We start from the raw sequence: 26,558 nt of genomic DNA on the forward strand, positions 1-26,558 counted from the left end.
ACCTCAAGACTTTCCAATTTCCATCGATTGAGGTCGGCCATCATGGCCATCAATACACTACACTTTGATAGTGAAACGCTCAATCAACGAGAGACAAGTGTGTAAATTATAATGAAAATTCGATACTTTTACGAGTACGCGAGTTACCTTATTTTTACTGGAATGAAATTCGAGCTTTTGAATCTGTTACGATTTGTTATTGATGCCGTGTACAGTGGAGTTCATAAATATGTATACATTTTTTCACCCTATTGCATTGGATTAAAAGGATGGAAAAGTGGCTCAAAAATACGTTGGAAATTATTTTTGACTGCGACTACTTAATTGCTAGTAAGTTTAAAAAATTACTAGCAATAAGCCGCATTGTAGATTGTAGTTTTAATTTTTAATAAAAAAAAATTGTAAAAGATGTATAAAAATAGGTATTAAAAGAATTGTCATTGTATTTTTGGGCCATCAAAGCGTAAATATTCGCATTATTCGAGATAGTTCATTTGTATATAAATATGTATAGTAAAATGTCGTGAATGAAGAAAGTATATGAATTAATTAATGTTACATTGTATATGGATACAGAGCCAAGTTTCAGGCAGGGATCTTAATAGTGGCCGAAAAAAGCTTATTTTTGCCGTATATTTTTTAAGTACTTGTCAAATTGTACCGGGATCCTAAACTCGTTTAACTTTTCAGCAAGCTCCGCTTTTCCATCCTCTCCCTGATGCGTTTGGTGGTGGTGGTCGCCGGTTTCCACCGCGTCAAGATCCTGGGCGCCAAGTACGCGCCCAGCGACCACCGCGAGGCGCCCGTGGTCGTGATGGCGCCGCACTCGAGCTTCTTTGACGCCATCGCTATCGTGTGTCTTGGCGCGCCGAGCGTGGTCGCTAAAGCGGACACGGCCAGGCTGCCGTTCATTGGACGTATGTTGTAGTGTTGTTGTTGTGTTTGTTTTTGTTTTGCCTGGCTTGTGTGCTTTTATTTACTTTTATTACCGAATATGCGGTTAAAATAAATAGTAAGATTAAAAGCATCTCTAAGATAAAATATCAAAGAAGCCTTCGTGGTCGTGATGGTGCATATTCGAGCTAATTCGACGCCATCGCTATCGTATGTCTTGGCGCGCCGAGCGTGGTCGCTAAGGTGGACACGGCGCGGCGCGTCAGCCGTTCATTGGACGTATATCGTTATCGTAGTGCTGTTGTTGGCCTGGTTTGTGTGCTTTTGTTTTCGTCTCGTGCCTTTTTGGAATCCAACTTGTGGCAACGTCGTTTGTTTTTGTAGTTGTTTTTGTTTTGCCTGGCTTGCGTGTTTTTTTCTTTATGACTTATGATATCTAACTAGTCCGAGTACACGGTTAATTAGACGTACGTCCTAGTGCTGTTTTTGTTTTGCCTGGCTTGGGTGTTTTTTTTTTAAACCTGAAACTTGACCAAATTGGTAACAGAGTAGGTATAGTATAGAGGTAAAGGCAGACACCGCTCGGCTGCTGTCTGTCATTCGAGTAATGTCATTGTTGTTTTGCCTGGCGGCTGTGTTATTTGTGTGCTTTTATTTTATAATATGTATTTGTTTTCATAACTGTGAACCAATTTGGAGTAATCTAAGATCATCAAATATTGATAAAATCTTTCATTGAACTTAAGTCGATAACTTTCGCATAAAAAAGCGTAACCCAACTTCTTATTTTGCTTTGAATTATATCTCTTGCACTGTAGTGCACAGATAAGGTATTTGATTTGAGTCAGATGAGGAATTTTTAATACCAAGGGGTTAGTTATTGTAATAGAGATAAAGCCTAGGAAATAAGTGTGCCCCCTAGTTTGACATTCGAATAATATGGCGCTGTAAGGTAGAAGTACTACCTCTAGTGCTCAACGCTGCACTAGTACTCGACATGGGTACTTTATGTCAAAGTGACACGGATTAAGTTCGAATACAGAAAAATATTCGTTGTTCAAGTTTAACCTATATTTCCATGAAATAAAGTGCCCATGTTGATTATTGTTGATGACTAGTGCAGCGTCGAGCACTAGTACTTCTACCTTACTGCGCCATATTTTTTGTGGTCACTGAATTGTCAAACGTAAATTTTAAAAAGAAACATGCAGTTGTATACCTTTTTGTGTGTTTTTAAACTTTCGCTTTTATAAATCCTGCACAATTTTAAATGTAATTGGGAATATGAGTTATATTTTAAATGATATGGATTAAAATCCCACACGTGATCATCAACACTCGACTAGTTGTACCTACCAAATTTTGTATTTTACCTAGTTATATCAAAAATATATATTTAACGAGCGTGCATTTTATCCTCTAGGCCGCTCATTATTAAAATGTTATTACTCGTTATATCGTTTACGTATGGAAAAGTAGTCTGATTGCTATTTTTGAGATATTAGAGGTATGTTATTTCCTTGAATCCTACAGTAAACTAAATTATACCTACCCTAAATTAAATGTTAACCGCTCAATTTTTTACCTAAAACTAGTACAAATTCTTAACTTCTTGCTATCTTTTACTTTCATACGTATTAGATTTATAAGATTAGTTGACGTTCAGTTGACTGTAAATGCACCTAATACATTTTCAGTTTAACAACAATACTGAACAAGCAGTTTACAACGAGCTGGTACGGTTTCTGAGTTTAATTGTTAAACCATATAGGATTCAAAGATGTAATGTTTTGAAAAGATGTGTCGCGCTGAGCTTCTTGCCGGTCCTATATTGGGATACCCTCGTACAATTTAGGAGGGATTTAAATATTCTCGGGTCACAGGTGCAGGGTTAGAGCCGGCGTAGATTTATTTGACGTTCATAAGCGCATTTTAATATGCCTACTTGAATAATAGACTACCTTTATCTTTATCTTACCTTAACGACCTTAAAACGTCCAATGTAAAATAAACCATAAATGGCTTAGAAATTAAAGTAATTAACGTTCCATTCACTTACCATAATATCTTCGGAAACGAAGCGCACTAAATATATAAACAGAGTTTAGAGTTACGAGTATCAGTTCTTTGCCACGACTTGAATGGAACAAAGTGAGAGAGTGTCATTATAACCGCCATATATTCATAGAAATATGACATTTAACGAAAGTTAGCTTCATCCGGGTCTACAAGATTGTGTCAGATATTTTTGCTCACTTCGTAATGCAGGTGACTGTACTGGTGAGAGTCAGAATGGCGGGTGTACCTAAATAAAAATAAATGAAAAGCATACCATATTTTTGTACCTAATTTGTACTATTTAGTACCTCCGTTAAAAAAAAGTTATCATCAAAAAATAGTACACCCCCCATCCTGACAGTCAGAATGGCGGGTGTACTTTATTACGCTATGTTCCCGTGGTTATTTATAAATGACCGATATGCAAAGAGTCGGTGTTCAAGAAGCTTCGTGAAATCGATTATCATGATTAGAACAATCTGTAATCAATATTAGGCACTGGAAAATATAAAAAGAGCAGTAACTAGTATCTAGTCTTGCTCTTCTATTAGGTCTTAGTCGCCTCTTTAGTGTATTAAGCCATCCTATTTGTCGCAGGTTGGGTCAAGTATTACATTGCAGCAGGTCAATTAAATTCATGACATTATGACAAGCACAAATAAGCACAGTCTATCAGACTGAGTCTTTATTGCGAATATCGAAAATAATCACGCAATCTGCCTCGAACACTCGAGAGGATAGACGCAATTTTTGATATTTGCTGTATAGACCGCTTGGTCGTTTTTTAATGTCGTTGTTTTTGTTTGATTTCGTTTTTTTGCATGCATTAGGCGCTAGTATTTTTTTGCTACTTTTTTGTTGTTGATAAATGCATTGAATAGTTTTATTGTTTTCATATAATAGTTTGGTAGATGTAGATGTATTTTTTTTTAAATGTAATGTCACTTTAAATAACTTTGTTTTTTTATAGGTACCTAAATGTTGACATTCGCAAGGGCAAATTAATAACAAATGGTCTTTGAATTGTCAGTAAATGTTAGGCGTATATCTTAAAATAAGAAGTGGCTTTTATTGTCTAATGGAATATACAGTATTTATTAATAAATAAGCATTAAAAAGTAGGTAATATCAGTAAAACACGATCGAATTTAAATCAATTCAAAAGCAAAAATATTCATAATCAATAAAATAAAAATGAACGAAAACTAAGTACCTACCTAATCTTTTATACTACGTCGGTGGCAAACAAGCATACGGGCTGCCTGATGGTAAGCAGTCTCCGTAGCATATGTACACCTGCAACTCCAGAGGAGTTACATGCGCGTTGCCGACCCTAACCCCACCCCCCTCGTTGAGCTCTGAAACAAGAAGCAAAAAAGAAAATAATTTAAAACTATACTTATCATAAAAAGGAATATCCCATAAAAAGCAAAATAATACAATTAATAAAATTAAATGCATTTTGAAAACATGAAGATCGTTTATTTATTCTACCCGGAATAAGCGGAAAAGTATGAAGATTACATACAAGTGTTTCTAGCCCCCGTTTTATCTTACTGCATAACCTTACTTCAAACTATTTCTAGTACAGTCAGCCGCGACACACTCCTGCAACCAAACTTCTATGTACATACAGCATCCAATAAATCGTCTTAGTCGTATCCTCATCGCTGAGGGACGTGACGACTGTTGACAGTTATCATCAGTGATCTATCTTGAGCCCGGTGTATGCTAGCCTGTAATGTCTCTTTCGTCTCTGACGTAATTTTATCCGCCCAACGCGTCGCCATACGTCCATCCATGACGCATTCTTGCTATGCGGCCAGTGATCATGAGTTTCTCCAGATTATCTAGTCCTGTTCTGCTCAGATGGCCGAAGAGTTTAAGTACTAGTTGGGTTCCAATAATCGAGAGCGTCGTTTAAAAGTTGAGTTGTCGAGAATAACGAAGGCAGCAAAAATATAAGACACGAGCTTATTTGTAGAGCCATAAGAGCTTGTCACATATTTTTGCGGCCTTCAAATACACAGGCAAACAGCATGGAAGTGCAATAGAACGTAGAATTTTCTCAATACCGTCGTCTGCATTCGTAGTTATTTTGTGTTTTCGACTGTCCGTGTCCCGACGTTTTCATATCGTAGTTTTTAGTTCGCATGGTTTTGTTATTTCTTTCAGGATTTTTGTATAGCAGCTGCGTGTGGTTTCATTCTAGACTAAAGCTATATTTGGACTGCGAAAATAACTGCTAGACAAAAGGTAGGTCGGAATACGGAATAAGAAATAAGTAGAAATAAAAGTTTGTACGTATATTTAGAAGCTTGATATTCAAATATGTTGTAATAATCGTATAGTTTTTGATGAAATTAGGCACAAGGGAATACCCTTTCAATCCCGCTGCGGAAATCAATCGTTTAGGGGTGTAAGAGGGTGAAGTTTGAACGGCATTGCGTGCTTTATCGTCTTTTTCTCAGGCAAGAAGTATAAATAAAACATACTCAAATACCTATTTACGCTTGGCCAGGGTTGTATCCACACGGCTACCATATAATGGCTATTACTTAAACTTGTTTATCACTTTTCGAATCAATTGTACTTTTATTTTACGTTATTGTACTTATTGTACATATAAATCATTTTAAGAAAATGTTTTTGTAGTACGAAAAAAGGCAAAATATAGTGATACCAAATTGAATAAATTTATGGTGTATACATTTGTAACAGTTTCACCTATGTTTTACGAATAAACACTTGGACATTTGACAAAAAAAAATTTCTTACGATAACATGAAGTAGTTATTATAATAGGTACCTAAATTGCAATTTAGAGAATAATCGAATCGATTGATGAATGAAATGACACAAGTAAATAAAAATAAAGGCATCTATTTTTTACCGAAACTGTATTTTTTGCCGAAACTGAATTCGAATTTCGGTCTTGCTTTAGTTTCGGCTGAAACATGATTTTTTGGTCAAAACCTGCCGAAACCGAATTACGGTACTATTAGTATTAATATCAAAAAACGCTAAATTAACCGATTTGCAAAACCGAAGTGATCCCATAAGTGTTTCGCGAACAAAGTTTTGTATGGAACACTAAAAAGATAGCAATTGAATTGATATTTTCATTTTGCTGCAGAACTTGCTATCGGTACGAAAAAAGTACACTAATTTCAAAATCTCTCTGTCAATTCGTGACATCGTTATGTGGTGACCTCAACCTGTCGCCGACACCTACTTAGTGTAGGTGTAGTTGAACACATTGCAAGTCAGCAATGATGCTGCAGGTCCAGTGTAAGGAAAGTCATTGTTGTGTCCTGTCTTTATTAATGTCGAGCCTTAAGCTCTCGACCTGGTTACTGCGTCCGGACTTTCTCGTTCAGGTCCAAGATAATGACAAAATAATACCGTTTACGAGTATTTAAACTGGAATTATAACACTGTAAATATACTCCGTAAAAAAATATCTGAATCACTTTATTCAAATTAATGGTACAGTCAGCAATGTTAGTAACTTTGCAACTATGTATACAAATATGTTTGCAGTTGTGCTAAGCTAAACGTTTGGCTGGCTATATATGTTATCATAAAAAAACTGGACAAGTGCGATTCGGACTCGCCCACCGAGGGTTCTGTACTTTTTAGTATTTGTTGTTATAGTGGCAACAGAAACTATCAGGGTTCATGGGATAGCCTGGTAACAGACGGACAGACAAACGGACAGCGGAGTCTTAGTAATAGGATCTCTTTTTACCCTTTGGGAACGGAAACCTAAAAAGAAACTAACCTATCTACCTATCAGCCGCGGAAGTCCTCTGCTGGACATGGGCGTCCCCCATAGACCGCCACGGGGAGCGATCCCTAACCCACTGCAACCAACGACTCCCAGACCCGTACGAGATCACCCGTCCATCTACTTTGTGGTCGTCCAGCACTGCGCTTTGCTATCCGAATACAAAATATGTATAAATTAATAAATAAACTACTATACTTAGTATAATAATATTTCATTCGAGTTGTATTTAATATCAATGAGCAGTATGCTCCCAGCATACTGCTCATTGATATGAAATTAAAATGCATGTTAACATGATGTTAACGTATCGCATGGTACCGCATAATAATAATCAACCAGAAATGACTCCGATCTTAAACCAGTTGAATCAAAATATTTGGTTATTAAGATCGGTATGAAGTGAATAAAGAGAGAATTGTTCTTTACTTTTTCTCATTGGCATGTTCTTATTCATTCATAAAGAAATTTAAATCATATTCTATGCTATTATCTACCAAGTTGCATTTCAATCTTGCAGTCATCATAAATTGAGGTTTAGAGATACCATGTCATGTCATGATCTCACGATACTCATGATCGACGCTTGACTGTGAATTGTTGGGTGATATCAGGTGTTAAATTTTCGAATTGGATTGCTGTTTCTATTATCTAGTTGCTAAATAGATGTACAAAAAATAATTAGGTTTTTCTTACAGTTAATACAACTTTAAATTGATAGCCTAGTCCATATTGTATAAAGTTTTTGTTTATAATTTTGGAATGAGAAATAAAGTTGTTATAATATAACATAAAAAAGTAATCTTGCCATGGCAAATTGATTTGAAGGCAGTGAACTGTTTGAGTGTTTTTTTAACGATACAGTTGAGTGTATCTAATCCGTAACAGAATTATCAGTAACTCTTTTCTGTAGTAATATTTACGGATCTTTATTTTAATAATATTTTTAGTAATATTTTAGTTATATTCTTAGTGTCAGATATGATTGCCTTTTTGGAACAGGTATTAATAAAACTATGAAAAACTCAAATGCAAAGCTGTGGGCAAAATTCAATATTACTTCAACGATAAGATAATACAGATCTTAATGGCTGTGAAGTTCTGTAGATAATTAAATACGCACGTGACTTAGGATAACTTGAAGCCACTTCAATATACAATATTATATAGCTGCCAGTATTTTTGGCACTTTTGGTCCGGGTGAAAATCAGAGTGGGGGGTAGGTTTCTATTTGTTTATTGCTTTTTGTTTGTTATATAGATACTAGGTAGGCCGTTGACGAAACTTGTTGTGGATATATATTTTATATTATATAGTCCTTTCGATAATGACAACGCAATTCATTATGGACGTTGTCTATCGTAAGCTCTAATATGATTGAAGCCCATACGACTGCTGCTTCGATAGTTCCTTTTTGAAGTTGGCTTGATACACTGCCGCATGCAAACATATTGTTTGTAGAGTCAGCATCAAAAGTAGCGGATCAAATAACGTTTCATAAGTAACTACCAAGCTGTTAAGCTTAACAAAAAGTGATGTCTTTAATATAGAACAACTAAGACTGTAAAAGATATACTTTTGAACGCGAATTTTAGAAATTTATCTATATTTGGAAAAGTTACCAGGAATATCGGATACTTTTGGCGCGTTGATTCATCCGCTACTTTTGATGCTGACTGTACCAGGCAATTAGCAACCATAAATCATAGCATAGATATTAACTAATATAGAACATCATGACTGCAAAGTGTTATGCAATCCCGTGGCGTGGTGTCAGGGATCCGGCCAAGAAACCGCCGGAACTTGACATCCATGTAGGTGTCTCCATTACTATATTACGTGAGGTTACTTCAAACACTAAACTTACAAGCAGTTATTAGCGATGAAACCAGTTGGGTGACGTAACGGTATCGATCAAACCTGCGAATTTGATGTTTGGTGCCACAACGCTCAAACGCTCATCAATATTATTTTAGTCAAAATCTGTTTGACAGTTGTTTGTCGCAAAGAAACTACACTGATATATTATATTATATTATATTAGAGTCTAGGAGTTTAATTACGCATAAATATGTACTTAAATATTAAAATTTCCAAATGCCTAACTTAATACATAATAACCCTAGTGACATCAATATTAGCTTACTTAAGTGTACCAGACTTTAAATAAAAATATTGCCTACTATTTATATTACATATAGGTTATTTATCCAGATTTCTACCTTGATTTCTTAATTGGTGCATGTTTTACTCGTACATTCCCAATGAGGTTGAAAATTATGATGGTATCAGTAGTACTATCATGAACTAACATCCATAATAATTATACCTAACCATTTGTCAAGCATTCACTTTAAAATAGGTACCTGTAGAAATATTAATATTATTAAATATCAAATTTTTGGGTACGTCCTTAAACTACGTCCAAAAGAGAGGTATGGGCATTGTGAATGTGGTCTCGCTTTGTGTAGTAGGCCACAGCCAGTGGATGTCATTCCAGATCTAGAGCAGAGCCCAACTGGGGAAGTACCTCCACCTTACAGAAAACCGCAGCCAAATAACACTAGACCCTACTCATAGTGTTGTGTTCCTGCCGGTGAGTAAAAATGCCAGAGCTCAACGAGGGGGGGGGGGGGGGGTTTAGGGTCGGCAACGCGCATGTAACTCCTCTGTTGCAGGCGTACATAGGCTACGGAGACTGCTTACCATCAGGCGGGCCGTATGCTTGTTTGCCACCGACGTAGTATTAAAAAAAAAACTATATTTTTTAGGTCGACGTATGCTCAATTTATACGCCGTGTTTATTGCAAGATATGGGAAATTATTCCCGCCATCTAGCGTTGGTTGATTGAAGAATAGAAATTAATAGTAAGCAGTTGCCGTCGTCCATGGATTCGTCTGCTTGTTTGCCTATCATATTTTCTTTATTAATAAGTTTTCAATAAAAAATCTTCTATGAAAATAAAGCGTAGACTTCATATAAATTTGGCCCCGAGCCAGGCGGCAAATGAACAAGATGCGCTCCTCTAAAAGCGATGAATTATTAAAAAGTACTTGCGAGCAAACTTCAATTTGCTTCTTAAAGTGTCGTTAGCGTTCTAGTTTCTTGTCAGCTCGGTCTGGGCCGTCCCTGGAAAACTAACTTTTACTTACTTAAGTACCTAGTACCTGGGCGACCGAGCTTTGCTCGGTTATAACTATTTATTGTAATATGGTGGTGTATAGGTGATAATCTTAACTACATTTTTTTACTTAATTAAACTTAATTGTCTAAAACAATAAAAATTATATATAAACTTGAACATATAAAAAAAAGTTAGCCACCGGGCGAGATTCGAACCCGTAACACTCGTTTCTAGCCGTCCGCGTCTTAACCCGCTGGACCAGACGGACAGTGGCCGGCAACACGAAATTAGCGACCATATTCTGCGTCGAAAGAAAAACGCATGAAAACTCGAAAACACGCGTTTTCCCAAACGTAAGACTAATCTAGATCGATTGTATACCCCCATAAACCAAAACCATATACCAAATTTCAGCGAAATCGTTAGAGCCGTTTCCGAGATCACAGAAATATATATATATACAAGAATTGCTCGTTTAAAGGTATAAGATATGAAAAATGCGGATCTATAAACAAAATGAGATGTAAGAAATCAATGAAAACAGGTCACGAGTCACTTAGTTTTTATAATTTTTGAGTTCAAATGTGATTCTTAATATTAAGTACTTAATTAAAGTAATATACAGTGGTGCTTCTATAAAGAGTATACCTACTTATAGATTGATAAGTTAAAGTCACTACACTACATATATGACGTTTGGAGTTGCACGCGTCTATATGTTGGCTACGATAACCGCTTAGATGCGATAACGAAGTGGTATAGGTAAAAAACTTAAGTAGTCACCTGTTGTATGTAGTTGTGACGTGTTCGAATAGACATTTGTTTTGTTTGTGTGTGTCTTTTAAACATGTATTGTCTATTCGAACACGTTACAACTACATACAACAGGTGACTTACTTAAGTTTTTTACCTATATAGTTTTTAGACTTCACGCATTTTCTTAAAATTTTAAGGATGACTTAACAGTGAACATAATTTGTAGTTAAATTTTTTAAGCTGACCCTATGAGTAAGCAGTCACCGTAGCCTATGGACGCCTGCTATACCAGAAATATTACATGCGCGATACCCTTTAAAAACCTGTACACTCCTTTTTGGAAGAACCCCATACTGTAGCCCCTGGGGAAAACCTCGGGGAACTTACATATGTAGGTGTGTGAAGATTTAGCCCAATCGAATAGTGGGAAGTGGGTTTTATTTCGATTGCCAGATTGGACCCGAACATACATGCGTGGCAAGTTAAATAAAAGCTTGTAAAATCGCAACAGTCTCATTTTATTATTGGACTGAGATTGCATTAAAAAATTCTCTCGTTAAAGGTGTCTCCGGCCTTTTACGGAAAGCCAAATATTCCATACATTTAAGAAAGTCCCTGAGTGAAATGATATCTCGAATTAAATGTACTTAACTGCAATTATTAAATTCATGCTTAAATGGATTCCAAGAGATTACCACCTTTTAAAGAAAATACTTAATTACTTGAAAGTACGAGTATACAGTCGCTTAGCTAACAATACCGCGCAAGTAAAATTTGCGTACTTTCCAAGAGAGACTATAAACTGCATTACATAAACAATTGGCGACCAACTGTCGTGGCCAATTTTTGACTTACGCTAGCTAAGCGACGATACGCCGGTTAACCAATTATTATGAACTAAAGATAGTTTATTTTCCAAGTAGTCATATTACAATGCGCTTATGAACGTCAAATAAAGCCACGCCGGCTCTAACCCTACACCTCTGATCTGAGAAAATTTAACCCCCCCAGGCAAAGGCTATTCGAAGAGGGAAAGTTTAACCCGTCGCGTGAGCACAATATCGACTCCCAAACAGCCTTTAACTGAGCGAACGCAGCCTTCGCCTTCTTTATCCTGTTGTCGATGTCTTCATCAGTACCCCTAGTGTAAATTTTATCGACATCATAACGTGACGAACGCGTTTGCGTTAAGTCTCATTTTGTATAGGGTTTTGAATTTCCAAAACGTCCCGCTTGGCGCGCTCTTTCTAAATCCAATACAAAATGAGACTAAACGCAAACGCGTACGTCACGTTTCAAAATCGAATTTATTTACACTAGGGGTACCGCTCTACCTTTGCAGAATAGTACGCTCCCCCCAGGTACACAAATTTTGACACTGAGTCTAGCTTCTCACCCCCCAGCGACAGCGGATCCGTTGTTGATTGCTAATGCAGGACGTTATTATTGCCAAACATACCTACCCATGATATAATCGCTTATAAAAGAAAATATATAAGTAATTTGTATTTTTACAATGACGTGCGTATGTAGCTAAAAATCCTATTAAATAAGATTGTGTCATTAAATTTATTCACGTTAAAATTGTGAATCTCACTCAAAAGTTAAATTTAGTTAAACAAATAACTCATTCAAAGCACCCGAAAGTTAATTATCGTGGGAAGAAAGATACCATTAAAAACAGACAACAAACTGTTGAGTGTAATTATCCTGTAACGTTTACAATCATTAAGTAATTGGAGTAAATTAAGTATGATAATGTCATAAAAACTCACCACCTGCTTGCTGCCTGTTTTAATTCATGACTGCTCTTAGTTTAGTTCACATGGGTCATACACATTTTATTGTTTGTTTAAATCGTCCGCGTCTTTCCTCTAGACATCGCAAAGTAATTAGAGTCAAAAGTTATATAATGTTTAACTGTACCTTCACAAGCGAGGTGATTTTTTTAAAGTATTGTCCACAGAAGAGACCTTTTTCTGAAACGTGTTGACCCATATGTAGTAAGTAACCATTCTTTTGATAGAAACCGCCATCGCCATTCGAACTTTAAAAATCGTATCTTTGTGCCATATTGAATTGGCTCACTATGTATCAGAATTTGTAGATCAAACCTAATTTTCTCTAAATGTACCAGAGATGTTTGAATTCTCTAGATGTTTCGTGTCGCCACAGTCAATCAAATTCTTCTTCTTCTTCTCCGTCGAATTACTCTTGGCGGAGCAGTCGTGGTCACGTTTAACGACTAACGATTCTACGCCAGTTCTCCCTGGCAGATGCTTCTTTGTCTCTGGCATATGTGTTAATGTGCCAGAGACAGAGATGTGTCAATGGGGTGTTGGTAAGGGCTTTTATCTGATCCGTCCTCTTGACCTACAGGCTTTGACCCGTCCCTGAACAAGTCTCCATGGTCTGCTATCCACGTCGCGTCACATGTCCGAAGTATCTGAGGATACGCCCCTGACCGTAGCTGAGAGCCTCTCAAAGTCACTAAAATAATATATAGCAAAAAAATCTAGTTCCCATCACATCAAAATAGCATCAAAACTTTTGTCATTGAAGGGTCTTCGTTAGAAATTTTATTTTGACAAGCATATGTTACAGTTATATGATTGACATTAAAATAATAAAAAATCTTCAAGTACTAAATAGACGGCTAAAACACCTTTATTAAGCATGCAATTTTTACAAAATATTTGTCTACTAAATATATCTACTTATAACATACATATCTTATACCTGTAACGAGCATTTGCTCTATAAAGGTTTTCAAGGGTACAAAATCGAGGTAGCATTTTTGAGTTCTTATATGTTTTCTGAGCAAAGCTCTGTCTCCCCGATATTTTATTTTATTATAATAATACAATGTATAGATTTGCATAAAACAAGCTTGTCCGCAAAAGCCACGAAGAAAGGGAAAGCGATAGATAGGCCTGCGGACTTCTAATCACGTCATTTTATGACCGTTATGAAACCTGGCCTGTCGGATTAAGAGCGCGCGCTTAAAATATTTATGAATTACAATTTATACTTGTTATTGAGCTATTTTTGGCACAAGTTTTAGACCTAAATTTTACAAATAGCTAAAAATATTTACAGCACATATGGTGCAACATTCCCGCACGCTTTGTCGAAACTTTAAAGACGTTGTACGATACACGTGCGAATAGGTAATTCGCAACTCGTGTCGATCTAAAACACTTCCTTCGGTCGTGTTTTAATTTATCACCACTCGTTGCGAATTTCCTATTTTCTGCATTTGTATCGTAAATAACTATTTCATCACAGTTGCTCGTAAACGTTGTTATAGTATAGTATGCCAGCATATTGGGATGTAATGAGCTATAGCTCATACTGCTTGTTTATGTAGTCACCTGCAATAAATTACGGGCTGAATATATATTTATATAGGTCATATTAAACTACTTTTACTATGAGACCAATCTCGAAATCGCGAAAAAAAAAATTACTCTCCCATAGAATATGTCAAGGTCAGCCATTCATTTAATAGCTGTTTAAAATATTACACATATTACACGCGTTCTAAATGATTTATTTACATGTATACCTATGTAGCACGTGAGCTAGATTTAATAATATTATTTTAGCAAAAATATCAAGGAAAGCAATAAAAATACATGTATCTATGTCGGTACCCCTTAAATATTTGTTTTGTATCAAATTAAATTTATTTCTATTGTTTTTTTATTGGTGTGTGCAGTTAAGAGTATTTGCCTTAAATGTCGAAAAACGCCCAACTGTCAAAAGCCCGCATAAGACCTGGACGGCCTCAAAACTCGACACCCTTCGGCCTGGATTAGGGTTAAGCCCTGAGGTCGCCCTGCATTTACTGATCTGATTGACACGGCGTTCCAAAACTTGCTTTGAATATTTACTGTTTAATTCACGAACGTTATTCGTACCTTACCTATACATTTTTTTCTTGTCACCAGCTATTTTATACCGTTACCTAACTATAAAGTTGTATTCGATTAATTACCTTCGGGTATTAAAAGCGACATCCATAATATTATATATACATATATAAATTACATAGATAATTCGTCTGGAGATATTTCAGCTTTATTTTTAATTAAATGAAAATTTTGAGAAAATTGCTATTTCAAGTCACTGTCCTGTGTAGCGTGAGTCATCCTTAAATCACCGGTCACTAATTCAAACCATCGATATTTTAATAACTAATTATAAACACCCCTATAATGGAACAGACACCAGTAATAGAATGGTATGGACAGATCCTGTGAAACAAATATTTACCATCAGAGTTTTTAATCGCTGGCAACATTTTACCATAAAAAAAACAGTCAAAGAGCTGCTTAAATTTAATTTTTCATTGATATTTAATAGTATGAAAATTAATAGCGCCGTACATCCCATGACTGGAGCAAATAACCATAGTTTTTATTGGATATTAATATTGAAACCAATTGCAGTAGGTTTCATTCAATACATATAAAACATAAAGGATGAATTGGACATCGAACTTTTAAAGCACAAAGCGGTAGAAATTTTACAGATGTCGGTGATATATCAAAAATACTCCAAATTTTCTCAAATGTCCCATTATTGGTGCCGTTAACATATCTACTCCTTTTGCTGCTAAACTTCATTAAGTCTAGGGCCAATATTGATTTAGCATTATAACTATAAGAAAAGCTTGTGAATATCGCAAAGACTACCCAATCAGCCTCAAATTTTACCACCACTAAACTTTTTTAACATCTCCGATTAGAAATTTCGATCAACACCAAACATTTCAAACATCCTCTGACTCCCCAACTTTATTTCTAGGGCTCTCAAACCCCTGATATGTTTCATCGGCAAGCTCTCCTACCTGGCCGGCGGCATGGCCATCAGCGTGCGAGGCCAGCAGGCCTCCCGCAAAGAGGCCCCCATCCTCGTCGTGGCTCCGCACTCGTCGTTCCTCGACAGCTGTATCGTGTACGCCACGAGGATGTCGTCGGTCATCGTGAGGAAGGAGTCGATGGATAATTATGTTGGAAGTAGGTTTGGTGGCGGTGGAGGTTGTGGTTTGGTTTTCGGGTTTGGTCTAAATGTCTTTTCTAGTTTAGCCGTTGATTTTCGTTCAGTCATATACATTAAATAATTGTGACGCCATGTATATAATATGATCTGCATCTAAATGCAGTCTTTACACAAAAGTTAATAGAAATGGAATCTCACTTGTGCCTGAAATCGCTATTATTTAAACACAAATTAATATCTACCTCAACGGCTAAACTAACAATGAATTCAAATCTTGTGGGTGATGGTCTTCTAGCTATCTTTTGATGTAGCTTTTGGGTATCTTATTAATCAAGATTGTACATTGGAGACTTGGTGTTAACTAAATTACTTATATTAACTTTTCGGACTTTTACTAACTCCATTCACAGTATATATGGTGCTATTTTACTAGTGCGATATTAGCACATTACATAACTATGTCAAAAAATTCAAGGGCCGTGTGTACTGTAAAATTTTGTATCTAACTTGTGTCGATTTAAAACACTCCCTTCGGTTGTGTTTTAATTTATCCCCGCTCGTTGCGAATTTCCTATATTTTGCAGTGTATCGTAATGAATTCTATCGTTTTGACATTTATTGTTTTTTTTGTACTGTCTACGAGTTTATTACTTGATGTTTAAGTTACTTAAACGATTATTAATGCTTTGTCTTTCTCAATCAATATCACAAATTGTAACATTGTTAACATTTTACAAGAATCCTGACCTATTTCTTCGACCATTGCAACTTTAGTCTTAATCCATATTGTTAGCCCTTGAGGTTTCTTCTCACTTTCCCATTATTCAATTCCATTGATGAACACATTTGAAAGGGCACTTTCTATGCTTACAGCTGTCGCATTAGTATTGTGTGTGTTTGTGCATGTCGCACTATTCAGACTCGGCTCTGATGAATGGATGTGTTTACGTATGTCTATTGAGACTCACATGGCATTGCAAGCGTTGGGACTGGAATGAATAAATAATAAGACTGCTGAAAGGTTTAAAGGTTTTGTTCGAAAAAGCGTGCGTGCGTGCTTAAGTGAATAAGGTAATAGTAACTAGAATCTTTACTTTTAAAGTTATATTTATACATCTACGTATTCATGGGATAGTCGAGTAATATTAGTAAATTTGAACAATATACACGGTGTAACATGAAGAAACCGAGAGATTTTAACAGTGTATTCCTGATTAGGTACATGTAGAAACTAAAATATCATATACACTTTTCTTGGTTTCGCCTGGTTTCAGAGTTGATTTAAATGTATTTATTTGTCGGAATACGGTACATTGAAACCAATAAAAAAAAACTTGTAACTTAGTAGAGAACACCTTCTTGATGGCGATGATGCCATTATGGGGCATAGTCCAAATAATCTTGTTGATAGATGTCAAAAAGAGACAAGTAACCTCTGCAAAAAGTAGATATTACAAAAAAAATGTAAAAATTCATTTTCAGTACCTACTAATTTAACCATAGCATTAATTTTTTATGTAAAAAAAACAAAAAAAAATGTTTTTGGCGAAATTTACTTAAACCCATATTTTTTCCTTCTTTTGGCCTAAGAAGTGCGTGGTTAAAATCTTTCGGGTTCCTCGTGTTACACCGTGTATAAAATAATGCGGTCACCTCAAGATTTAATATACATTTAAGTGCTGTTGTTATCTTTTTTTTTATACTACGTCGGTGGCAAACAAGCATACGGCCCGCCTGATGGTAAGCAGTATCCGTAGCCTATGTACGCCTGCAACTCCAGAGGAGTTACATGCGCGTTGCCGACCCTAACCCCCTCCCGCCCCTCGTTGAGCTCTGGCAACCTTACTCACCGGCAGGAACAGAACACTATGAGTAGGGTCTAGTGTTATTTGACTGCGGTTTTCTGTAAGGTGGAGGTACTTCCTCAGTTGGGCTCTGCTCTAGATCTGGAATGACATCCGCTGTGCTGTGCCCTGCCATACAGAGCGAGATGACATTCACAATGCCCATACCTCTCTTGTGGACGTAGTTTAAGGACGTACCCGGGTCCAAAAGTGTTATCTGAATAGTCGTAGTCAAAGAGCTATAGATTTTTGCAAATTGCTGGAATATAATACTATTTCCATGGGGTCCCAGCGCGCACAAGTTTATAGTGCAGAAATAGCAAAGCGTCTGGTTGACGTAACTGGAGACTAAAGAGCTGGCGGTTTTCTCGCACAACGTATCAGCATTGCGATACAACGAGGAAATGCCGCCAGCATCTTTAAATTATTTAAGCTAGATATAGTAATAGCTCTGTATGTATATATCTGTTATACTAAATAGTTTCAAGATTACTATGACTTAATATATATAATAAGGTTTTTATAAAGCCCTCATAAGAATCTTTATAAATATGATTTTCTTGGTGCGATTCGCTGTGCAACATATTATTGCAGTTAGTTATAATTTTTTTACGCTCTTGAATGCTCCCTCGAAATAAATAGAAGAATGACCCCACATAAATTTACCTAATAAGGTTAGGTGAATGTATTTTTGGCACTTCTCCAAATATCACATTCAATCGTATTGCCAGACAACAACGTCCATATTCCTACAAAACTAGGTGCCAACGACTGGTGTTTGTCAGTAAATGGTGGTTTACCCTGTCTGTCGAAGTGAATGCTCGTTTTATGGGACCGTTTGAAATGAAACTGTTTATGTAATCATGAAACTAAAGTATTGATCCGTCGCATGTTGGTTTCACTGCGAGGTTAAAGCCTGTAGTTTGATATACCTAACATTGTACACACTACACTTGCAGCCTGGTTAATTTTTAGAGTCAAATTACTCTTAAAATAGACCCACAGATCATCTCTAGTCGTACTACAAGACATAACATATGAAGAAACTTGATGCCATCAAACCTAGGCGCTTCCGTACTATTATTTGGGAAATGTGGGGGCGCGATGTTCCTTTCAATTGCGTCCACATTTACGACCAGTAAGGCTACCACCAGTTTGATACTGACGTATTTGCTAGCGTGTGCGTAACATACTTTCTATTCATCTCGCTCGTACTCGCGTATTAGTGCGAGATGTATAGAAAGTATGTTACGGAGATGAGAACGAATGTGTCAGTTTGAGACTGTAATGCAGTCGTGGTAAGGGTACATATATACTATTGTACTAATTTAAATTACAAACATTTATTAAAGTTCAACTCCAGGGATGAACATAGGTTATTATAGTTTAAAAATGTGGGCGGCTAGATATTAAAGCCCTGAAAATCGCTTCATATATCTACGTAAAAATACGTGTTGTATTGCGTATATGTAAAGAGAGACCGAAGGCCTCGAATACGTACAACGCGTCTCGCCAACTCTATTGTAACATCTGATAGATAGATAGATAGATAAAACTTTATTTGTTTCCACAACATACATGGTAGGTAGGTATAGACAATAAGAAGAACATGCAGCTTAGAATTATTCTTAAAACTAGTTTACAATTCTTGAATGCAAAACCATGTGTCGTGGCAGAGAATAGGCGCTGGCTCAGCATCTGCAAAAGAGTCTAGGACCAAGTTCGGTCTGGCCAGCCACTACTGCCCATAATAGGCTTAATCCATAATTGCTTGGGTCGCCGTCATCGAAATCGACGAGGAGGACTATACATACAATGACCAGTTTTCATTGTTCTGAGGTGTAGATTATATAGCGCGAAGAAGCCGTATCACGGCATGTGATTATATTTAGATACATGCATGACAACATGTGTGCTTCTAGAGCTCCGTTACTTTACTTTAGCTGTTGGTAAATATGATAACTGAGGGTGTAAAATAAGGGTGTGTGGGTTGCCTAGTGATGGTTTCCAAATGGGATAAAAGGGGTGCGAGAAATTATACATATACTTATCTACAATAAAAACGGATAAGACGACCGGTTTGGCCTAGTGGATAGTGACCCTGCCTACGAAGCTGATGGTCCCGGGTTCAAATCCTGGTAAGGGCATTTATTCGTGTGATGAGCATGGATATTTGTTCCTGAGTCATGGGTGTTTTCTATGTATTTAAGTATTTATAAATATTTATATACATCGTTGTCTAAGTACCCTCAACACAAGCCTTATTGAGCTTACTGTGGGACTTAGTCAATTTGTGTAATAATGTCCTATAATATTTATTTATTTATTTATAAGTGAGAGTCCGACTCGCCCACCGAGGGCTACTGACTGAAGTCTAGTTATAGCGGCAACAGAAAAACATCATCTGTGAAAATATCAAGGTTCATGAGATACAGCCTACAGACGGAAAGACAGACAGACAGCGGAGTCTTAATAATAGAGTCCCGTTTTATACTTTGGGTACGGAACCCTATTAAAAGCGTAGACTATTCATGATTTTGAAGTCAATCCATATATAAATTAAACTAACATGATTAGCAGTAGTTTAATAGTCAATTTGTTGTTTTAATATTGGGATGCATAGTTATAATACAATCATATATGACTAATATATTATTGTACCTTGTATCCTAGGGTGAAGCCCGCAGAGCGTAATTTTGTGAGTTGTTGGTTGCGTTATTTTTAGCTGCAGAATCCTAATATTTGTATGTTTTGTATTAAACATTGATAAAGATAAAGATGATATATTTGTCAAACATGAGTAAAGTAATATAGAAATGTTATACAATACAAAGTTGTCCTTCATGCTCTGCCTCCCGGCGTACAAAATGTAGTATACCTATCTATATAACAGTCTAACCTGTACATAACCTGGCATGCCTTAAAATTAAAATACAATAATTACTACTGATGTATGACTTAAAAACTAATATCATTAATGAAATCATTGACATTATAATAACATTTTTCCAATAATAATTCTGTTAAATTAATACTACTATACCTAATTTCCATTGGTATCTTATTATAAATTTTAAGCGCTATCGCTATATTACCAAGCTACGTATACCACAAGAGAGGTATGGCATGGGCATTGTGAATGTCATCTCGCTTTATGTGGTAGGACACAGCACAGCGGATGTCATTCTAGATCTAGAGCAGAGCCCAACTGGGGAAGTACCTCCACCTTACAGAACACCGCAGCCAAATAACACTAGACCCTACTCATAGTGTTGTGTTCCTTTTTTTTTTTTTTTTTGGTATCGCAGGGGTGAATGCATTTACGCATCATCGCCCCCCGGGCGAGGGAAGCCCATTGGGGGGGCGGTATGTGGGACTCGCTCCTTCCGTAACCCCCTCTGCTATTCAGAGGGAGAGGAGGAGAATACCCACTAACCTCCCCTGCGGCGTTTCCGTCCATGCCGTTAAGGGGGGTGCTGGGGGCTCGCAAGCATGTCACCTCAGCACCCCCCCGTAGTGTTGTGTTCCTGCCGGTGAGTAAGGTTGCCAGAGATCAACGAGGATGCGGAGTGTTAGGGTCGGCAGCGCGCATGTAACTCCTCTGGAGTTTCAGGCGTACATAAGCTACGGAGACTGCTTACCATCAGGCAGGCCGCATGCTTGTTTGCCACCGACGTAGTATAAAAAAGTATACTTTTTCTCAGTAGAGCAGTATTCGCAATTTGATTGTGAATTCTATTAATATCCCGTGCTCTTAGTGAGGTACACAACTACACACTAAATTCTGCCTATGAAATAGGTCAGGGTTTATTGAGCAACCAAAATTACGCGACTCACAACTTAAAAACTATAAGAACGCTATAAGTTATAAAAGTAACTTGATAACTGAAGTGAAAGCGCACTTCCTGACTGATCTGTAGTAAATACCGCCTTAGAATTAACTTAATGAGTTATTCCGCTATTACCGAGATGGATTGTTATTATCACTCACTTTTGACAGATCGCACCTTGCGTTCTCTAGAAATCAGGTCTACTTATATAAGTATACTATGATTGATTTATTTTGGTGTATTAATACTGATACTGGTAGCGATAAACCACCATAATTAACATCTTTGACTTGTCAATTTGTCTTCCGAATTGATTTTGATGAATTGACTGACGACACTGCCCAAGGGCCTTTATTTCATCACACCACGCATATCAGTCGTTAAAATATTTTGACGCGTAGTTTGATCCGTTGTTTTTGATGCTGACATTGCGGATGGTACCCATCTTTGACATTCAATCAATCAAACAAACATTTATTCTGCACCGCACTGTAACGCCTTAGCAATAGAGGCGTGTTAAGATATTTGTGAGCACATCGGCTGCTCAGATATATTTGACGGCGACTGTACTCCCACCGGGACACGCAACGCGATCTTTACGGGGCTCAACATTACTCGTGTAGGAAATGGGCATATTACAGTCAATTCCGTGTTTGAATTGCTTTTTAATTGAGTAACTGTGTTTTAGATATTCTCACGGTGGTTTATTTTGAGGATGCGTGGTAGCTGGCAGCGGCGGTGGGTCAAACAAACCTATTGAGGTCTTAAATTGGGAAGGCCGTGAGAACAAAGTTCTATTAAAGATGGCGTCTCTGCTTTAGCTACATATCTTTTATATACGAAGCATTTTCAACCCACAGTCCGTCATATTTGTTTATATTTTGTGTTGTTTTAGCGGCAATAAGAAACACTGAAAATTTCGACTGTCTCTTTAATATTAAGTTCTAAGTATACAACCCGTTAAAAGACAGACGAACAGACGTTCAGGAATAAGTCCCTGTTAACGCTCGTGGAAACCCTATAAGGGCTTGCTTTCAATTTACTCCATAACCATAATTGCACCAACTCAATTTGGAAGATAAATTAGCTCATAAACCTTCGTTAATTATAATAAGTATACTGGTTTGCCACCGGTTCTAGTACTGTCCCACACGCAACAACCATAATATACATTAGAAAATTCATTTTCACCTCAGCAGCTCGAACAAGCCTACTTTCGTCATTCCAGGGAGTGAGACAAGCTTTCGTCATAATGATGATGCCTTTCATTAATGAATGTAAATAAATTTGGTTAAATTTACTTGATGTTGAGTTTTTTAAACCTTTTATATGTTCTCACTACTGAGATGAAAAGTTGTATGTGTCACACGAGAGGAAAGTTATTTTACATGTTTTTGAGTCCCTCGCTACGCTCAAGATTCTAACTTAGAATCTTTCGCTTACTCGGGACTAAAAATCAACACTCGCAAGAAAAACTAACTTTCCTCTCCTGTTGTACAAAATATTTATTTGGCATAAAAAAAACAACGACAAAGTAAATAATTACTCGTATACCATAGGATGCCGTGCTGCTCAGCATAAGCCGTGTCTTTTAGACGCGGCACTGGTTTTCAGGGCACCCAAACTTAAAAACTAGAGCCTTAAGCGTCGCCGTCGAGTCGCTAGCCTATCGGTGTTCTATCGGATACATTTCGGGGAGTGCGCACAGGAACTACACGACCTGATCCCACATTCCCCTTTCCATCATCAGACATCCAAGCGCGGGGCGTGAATGCACTCGTTTGTGGTAAACGTTCCATTTGTTCGCACGAAACGGTTTGCCTCTTATCTGGTACGGACGGCTAAGGAATGGAATGCGCTCCCGCCATCTGTATTCCCTGATAAATATGACCTCGGTCTCTTTAAAGCAAGAGTGAATAGGCTACTACTGAACCGGTGAGCTCCATCTTAGGCCCTATCTTCACTTTCCATCAGGTGTGACTAGAGCCAATCGCCGATCAGTTTTTAATAAAAATAAAAAAAAAACGTATTTTACCTTTATCTCTATCTTTATGTTATAATGATAAACATTTAATAAGATTAAAGGTTCTGTTTCGCAAAGTCTGAGTAAAGTATTCGATAGCTAATTAACAAATAAATTAACTACTAAATCAAACTTCCTGCAAAACTTATTTGTAGATTGTGAAACACCAACGATGTCTTTATTCGTCAGATAAGTGGCAAGTAGCTTATTTAGGACTGTACTTTGACATTGTGGAACAGTCCCTTAGCTACTAGTTTTTGCTCTATCATATGGTACCTACAGATAGCTGTAAAAATACATAGACACTATGAATGGAATTCATTCATATTATTAATAAAGTTGAAATTTTGAAAGCAATTTTGCAGCTGGGTGTACTATTAATTGTCTCAAAAATCAACAAACATCATGTAACAATCGACTACGCCGCTACAGTAATAAATATTGACCATAATTAAAATAAAACAGTAAAGTCTGCATGCAGTAGCAGTAGGTAAGAACCCGATCGCTGCGGTTAAACTGACCTGAGTGAACCTTGTGCGACGTTCAGGCATCTAGCGCGCACAAGTTTTTTGGAGAAATCGCGAAACGTCTGGTTGACGTAACTGGTGACCGAAGAGCTGGCGGCTTCCTCGCACAACGTATCAGTATTGCGATACAACGAGGAAATGCCGCCAGCATCCTTGGTACAATGCCTCAAGGGCCTATTTTAGATATAAGCTAGTTATAGTAATCATCTGTATATATCCATTATGTATATTGTTATTGTCAATAAATTTATCGAAAAAAATAGGCTAATTCGAGTTCATTCATTCATTCTTTTATAGTACATTGCGCAACGAGGGGGGTAAGTGAAATTTTGGAAGCGAGTTTGCAATATTTTTATCCCCGGATTTATTCATAAATACGGTGGCATATCAAACTTACTTATTTTTATGCAATCAAATAATATATAGTAAGTACATAAGTTCCGAATAACTCACTGGTCCTAGCCCGGATTTGAACCCGCGACCTCCGGATTGAAAGTCGCACGCTCTTACCCCTAGGTCACCAACGCAAGGGATAAGGGTGCAGTGTAAAAATAAGCTTTTGATTCTTAACTTAACGATGTCTACAGCAAAGACGCGAATGAGTTAAGGATACAACAAAATATGTATGACCCGAATAAAGCCTTAATTTATACACGATTCCGACTAACGATGTATCAACATCCGATATCCAGTGGTAGAAATCTTTCCGAAATCAGGCTCCCCGCTAGCATGTATTGCTTCGCATGAATCGCATGACTACACGCTTTTATTTAACTTTTTTTTTATATGTTAGGTAGTTAGTGCGGGTCAAATCTTGAAAGCTAAATTCGACCCGCTTCCCGATTTCCGATTGAACTGAAATTATGCATACATATGTATATCTGATGACAATGCCATATTATGATGACATGCAACTGATCTGATGATGGAGATGGAGGTGGCCATAGGAACTCTGTGATAATACAAAGCAACTTAATTGTGTTTTGGGTTGTTCAAATTGCCGAAGGAAAGAAAAGTACAGTCAGCGATAAAAGCTTGTATCGAAAATGAAATCTTTTACAAAAAAAAAAATTTTTTTTCTTTGTAGAAGTTCATACAGTTAGTAAGAAGGCATCTAAGAGCCCGAATTTACGTTATATTTTAAAGTAGCTAAACAGCTACTTTTTAACCCTTTACCAGGCCCCGAAGAACCAGCGTGTCTTAATACGTACTTTATATGCTGTTGCAACCGTATTGAACGCCTTGTAAAAAATGTATTTATGAACGTCGGAGATCTTCCTTTAAACCAGAAATAAAAATGAGGGTTAAGGTTATCCCATCGCCTGTCTAAGTAATGAACTGTCATACTAGATTTTGTCTTATTATATTCTTGATCAGGCCAAGGGATATATTCCACCCACATCTTATATCGGTTATAATAGTCAAGGTTTAACTCCAAATCTCCTACGAAACATTATATCAATCACTGAAAAAAAATCACTTACTTACGTGAGTTTTTATGACATGACAAGACAATTTACCGGGCCATGGGAAATATAGCTCCCACACAGTTAAACTCTAATAAGGCCATGGGATAATGTCAACCCACATCCTAATTCTGGTCATACACAATAATGCATGAATATTTAGCAATGTTTCCGATTACATTAGCTTTCAACACTCAAAATCTACAAAATATCAAAAAATTGTTCGACCTATGTACTTCTGTTTCATAGAAATTATGAAAAGTGTTCGAATTTCTCCGTAGTTTACTGAAATTAGCGTTCAAGTGAATTTAAACGGCTGCCAAAGATATATTACGCAATTTAGAAGCGTGTTGTGAATGAAGATCATAAAATAATATTTTCAGGGATTGACAAAATATTTTGTAGGTGGTTTGGAGTTAAAACCTGACTACGGTAACCGATATAAGATGTGGGTGAAATATATCCCTTGGCCTGGTAAAGGGTTAAGAGAATATTCGCTAGGTGCGCGACTAGTGCTGCCCTCATTTTGTGCGCTTTTCTACGTTAAATCTTATGAAGTAAAATTAGTTCCAACGGCTGCCGCTAGCGTTAATGTTTGACATTTCATAAGATTACACGTGTTTGTGACAATCAGCGCCACTTCTCCCTCCACTGACTTCACACCTTCAAAATAAAGTTACAGCTGCTTTCAAAATGAAGGGCGCCCACACTAGCGTCTCCCGAGCGTCGGCGTCTAGCCAACTCTATGGCTGCTGCTCGACGCAACGTTGGCGCAACTGCGCAGCGACGCCATTTTCCATAGCGCTGATTAGACGCCCACGCTCAAAAGACGCTGGGGTGGACCTTCTAAGCGACAGGAAATATAATGGACTATTTGTAAACCTCGTTCAAACACTAATGGTCTGAAGTGTTTGTTACTGCGAATGTTTACCGCCATGACGGCTAGCTGACCTTCCTAGTTTTTGGTCAATATTGACCAAATGCTTCCGTAAATATCCCAGAAATATGCGCTTGTTTACTAATTCTTGAAATGTGCAGAGTAGTGGAAATGAGCACCTACTTTTTAGAACTCTGGTAAATACACTGGTGGTAATGGTGGCAAGTAAATATGAGTAACTATTTTGAAGATATGACGATGACCATAACATAAAGACATACAATCTGTTTGTACACGTATAGTGGAGCCTTTAACCACGTATAGTACAATGAATTTTATCGACAAATCACCCCCATCTCTA

At 37.1% G+C, this 26,558-nt stretch overlaps 1 protein-coding gene across 2 annotated transcripts in view; it reads left to right on the plus strand.

The window, feature by feature from the left end:
• The window catches only part of LOC133523227 (lysophosphatidylcholine acyltransferase), a 54,824-nt gene that overhangs the window by 15,498 nt on the left and 12,768 nt on the right, over positions 1 to 26,558 (plus strand). The window contains exon 3 of one of the 2 annotated variants that reach the window (XM_061858707.1): positions 15,436 to 15,647. In XM_061858707.1, the coding sequence (XP_061714691.1) occupies positions 15,436 to 15,647 (212 nt within the window). Of the gene's footprint in view, positions 1 to 690; positions 918 to 15,435; positions 15,648 to 26,558 lie in introns of both variants that reach the window. The other variant, XM_061858706.1, reaches the window with a different exon arrangement.

This window comes from Cydia pomonella, chromosome 12, assembly GCF_033807575.1.
Source record: "Cydia pomonella isolate Wapato2018A chromosome 12, ilCydPomo1, whole genome shotgun sequence".
Taxonomy (NCBI): Eukaryota; Metazoa; Arthropoda; class Insecta; order Lepidoptera; family Tortricidae; genus Cydia; species Cydia pomonella.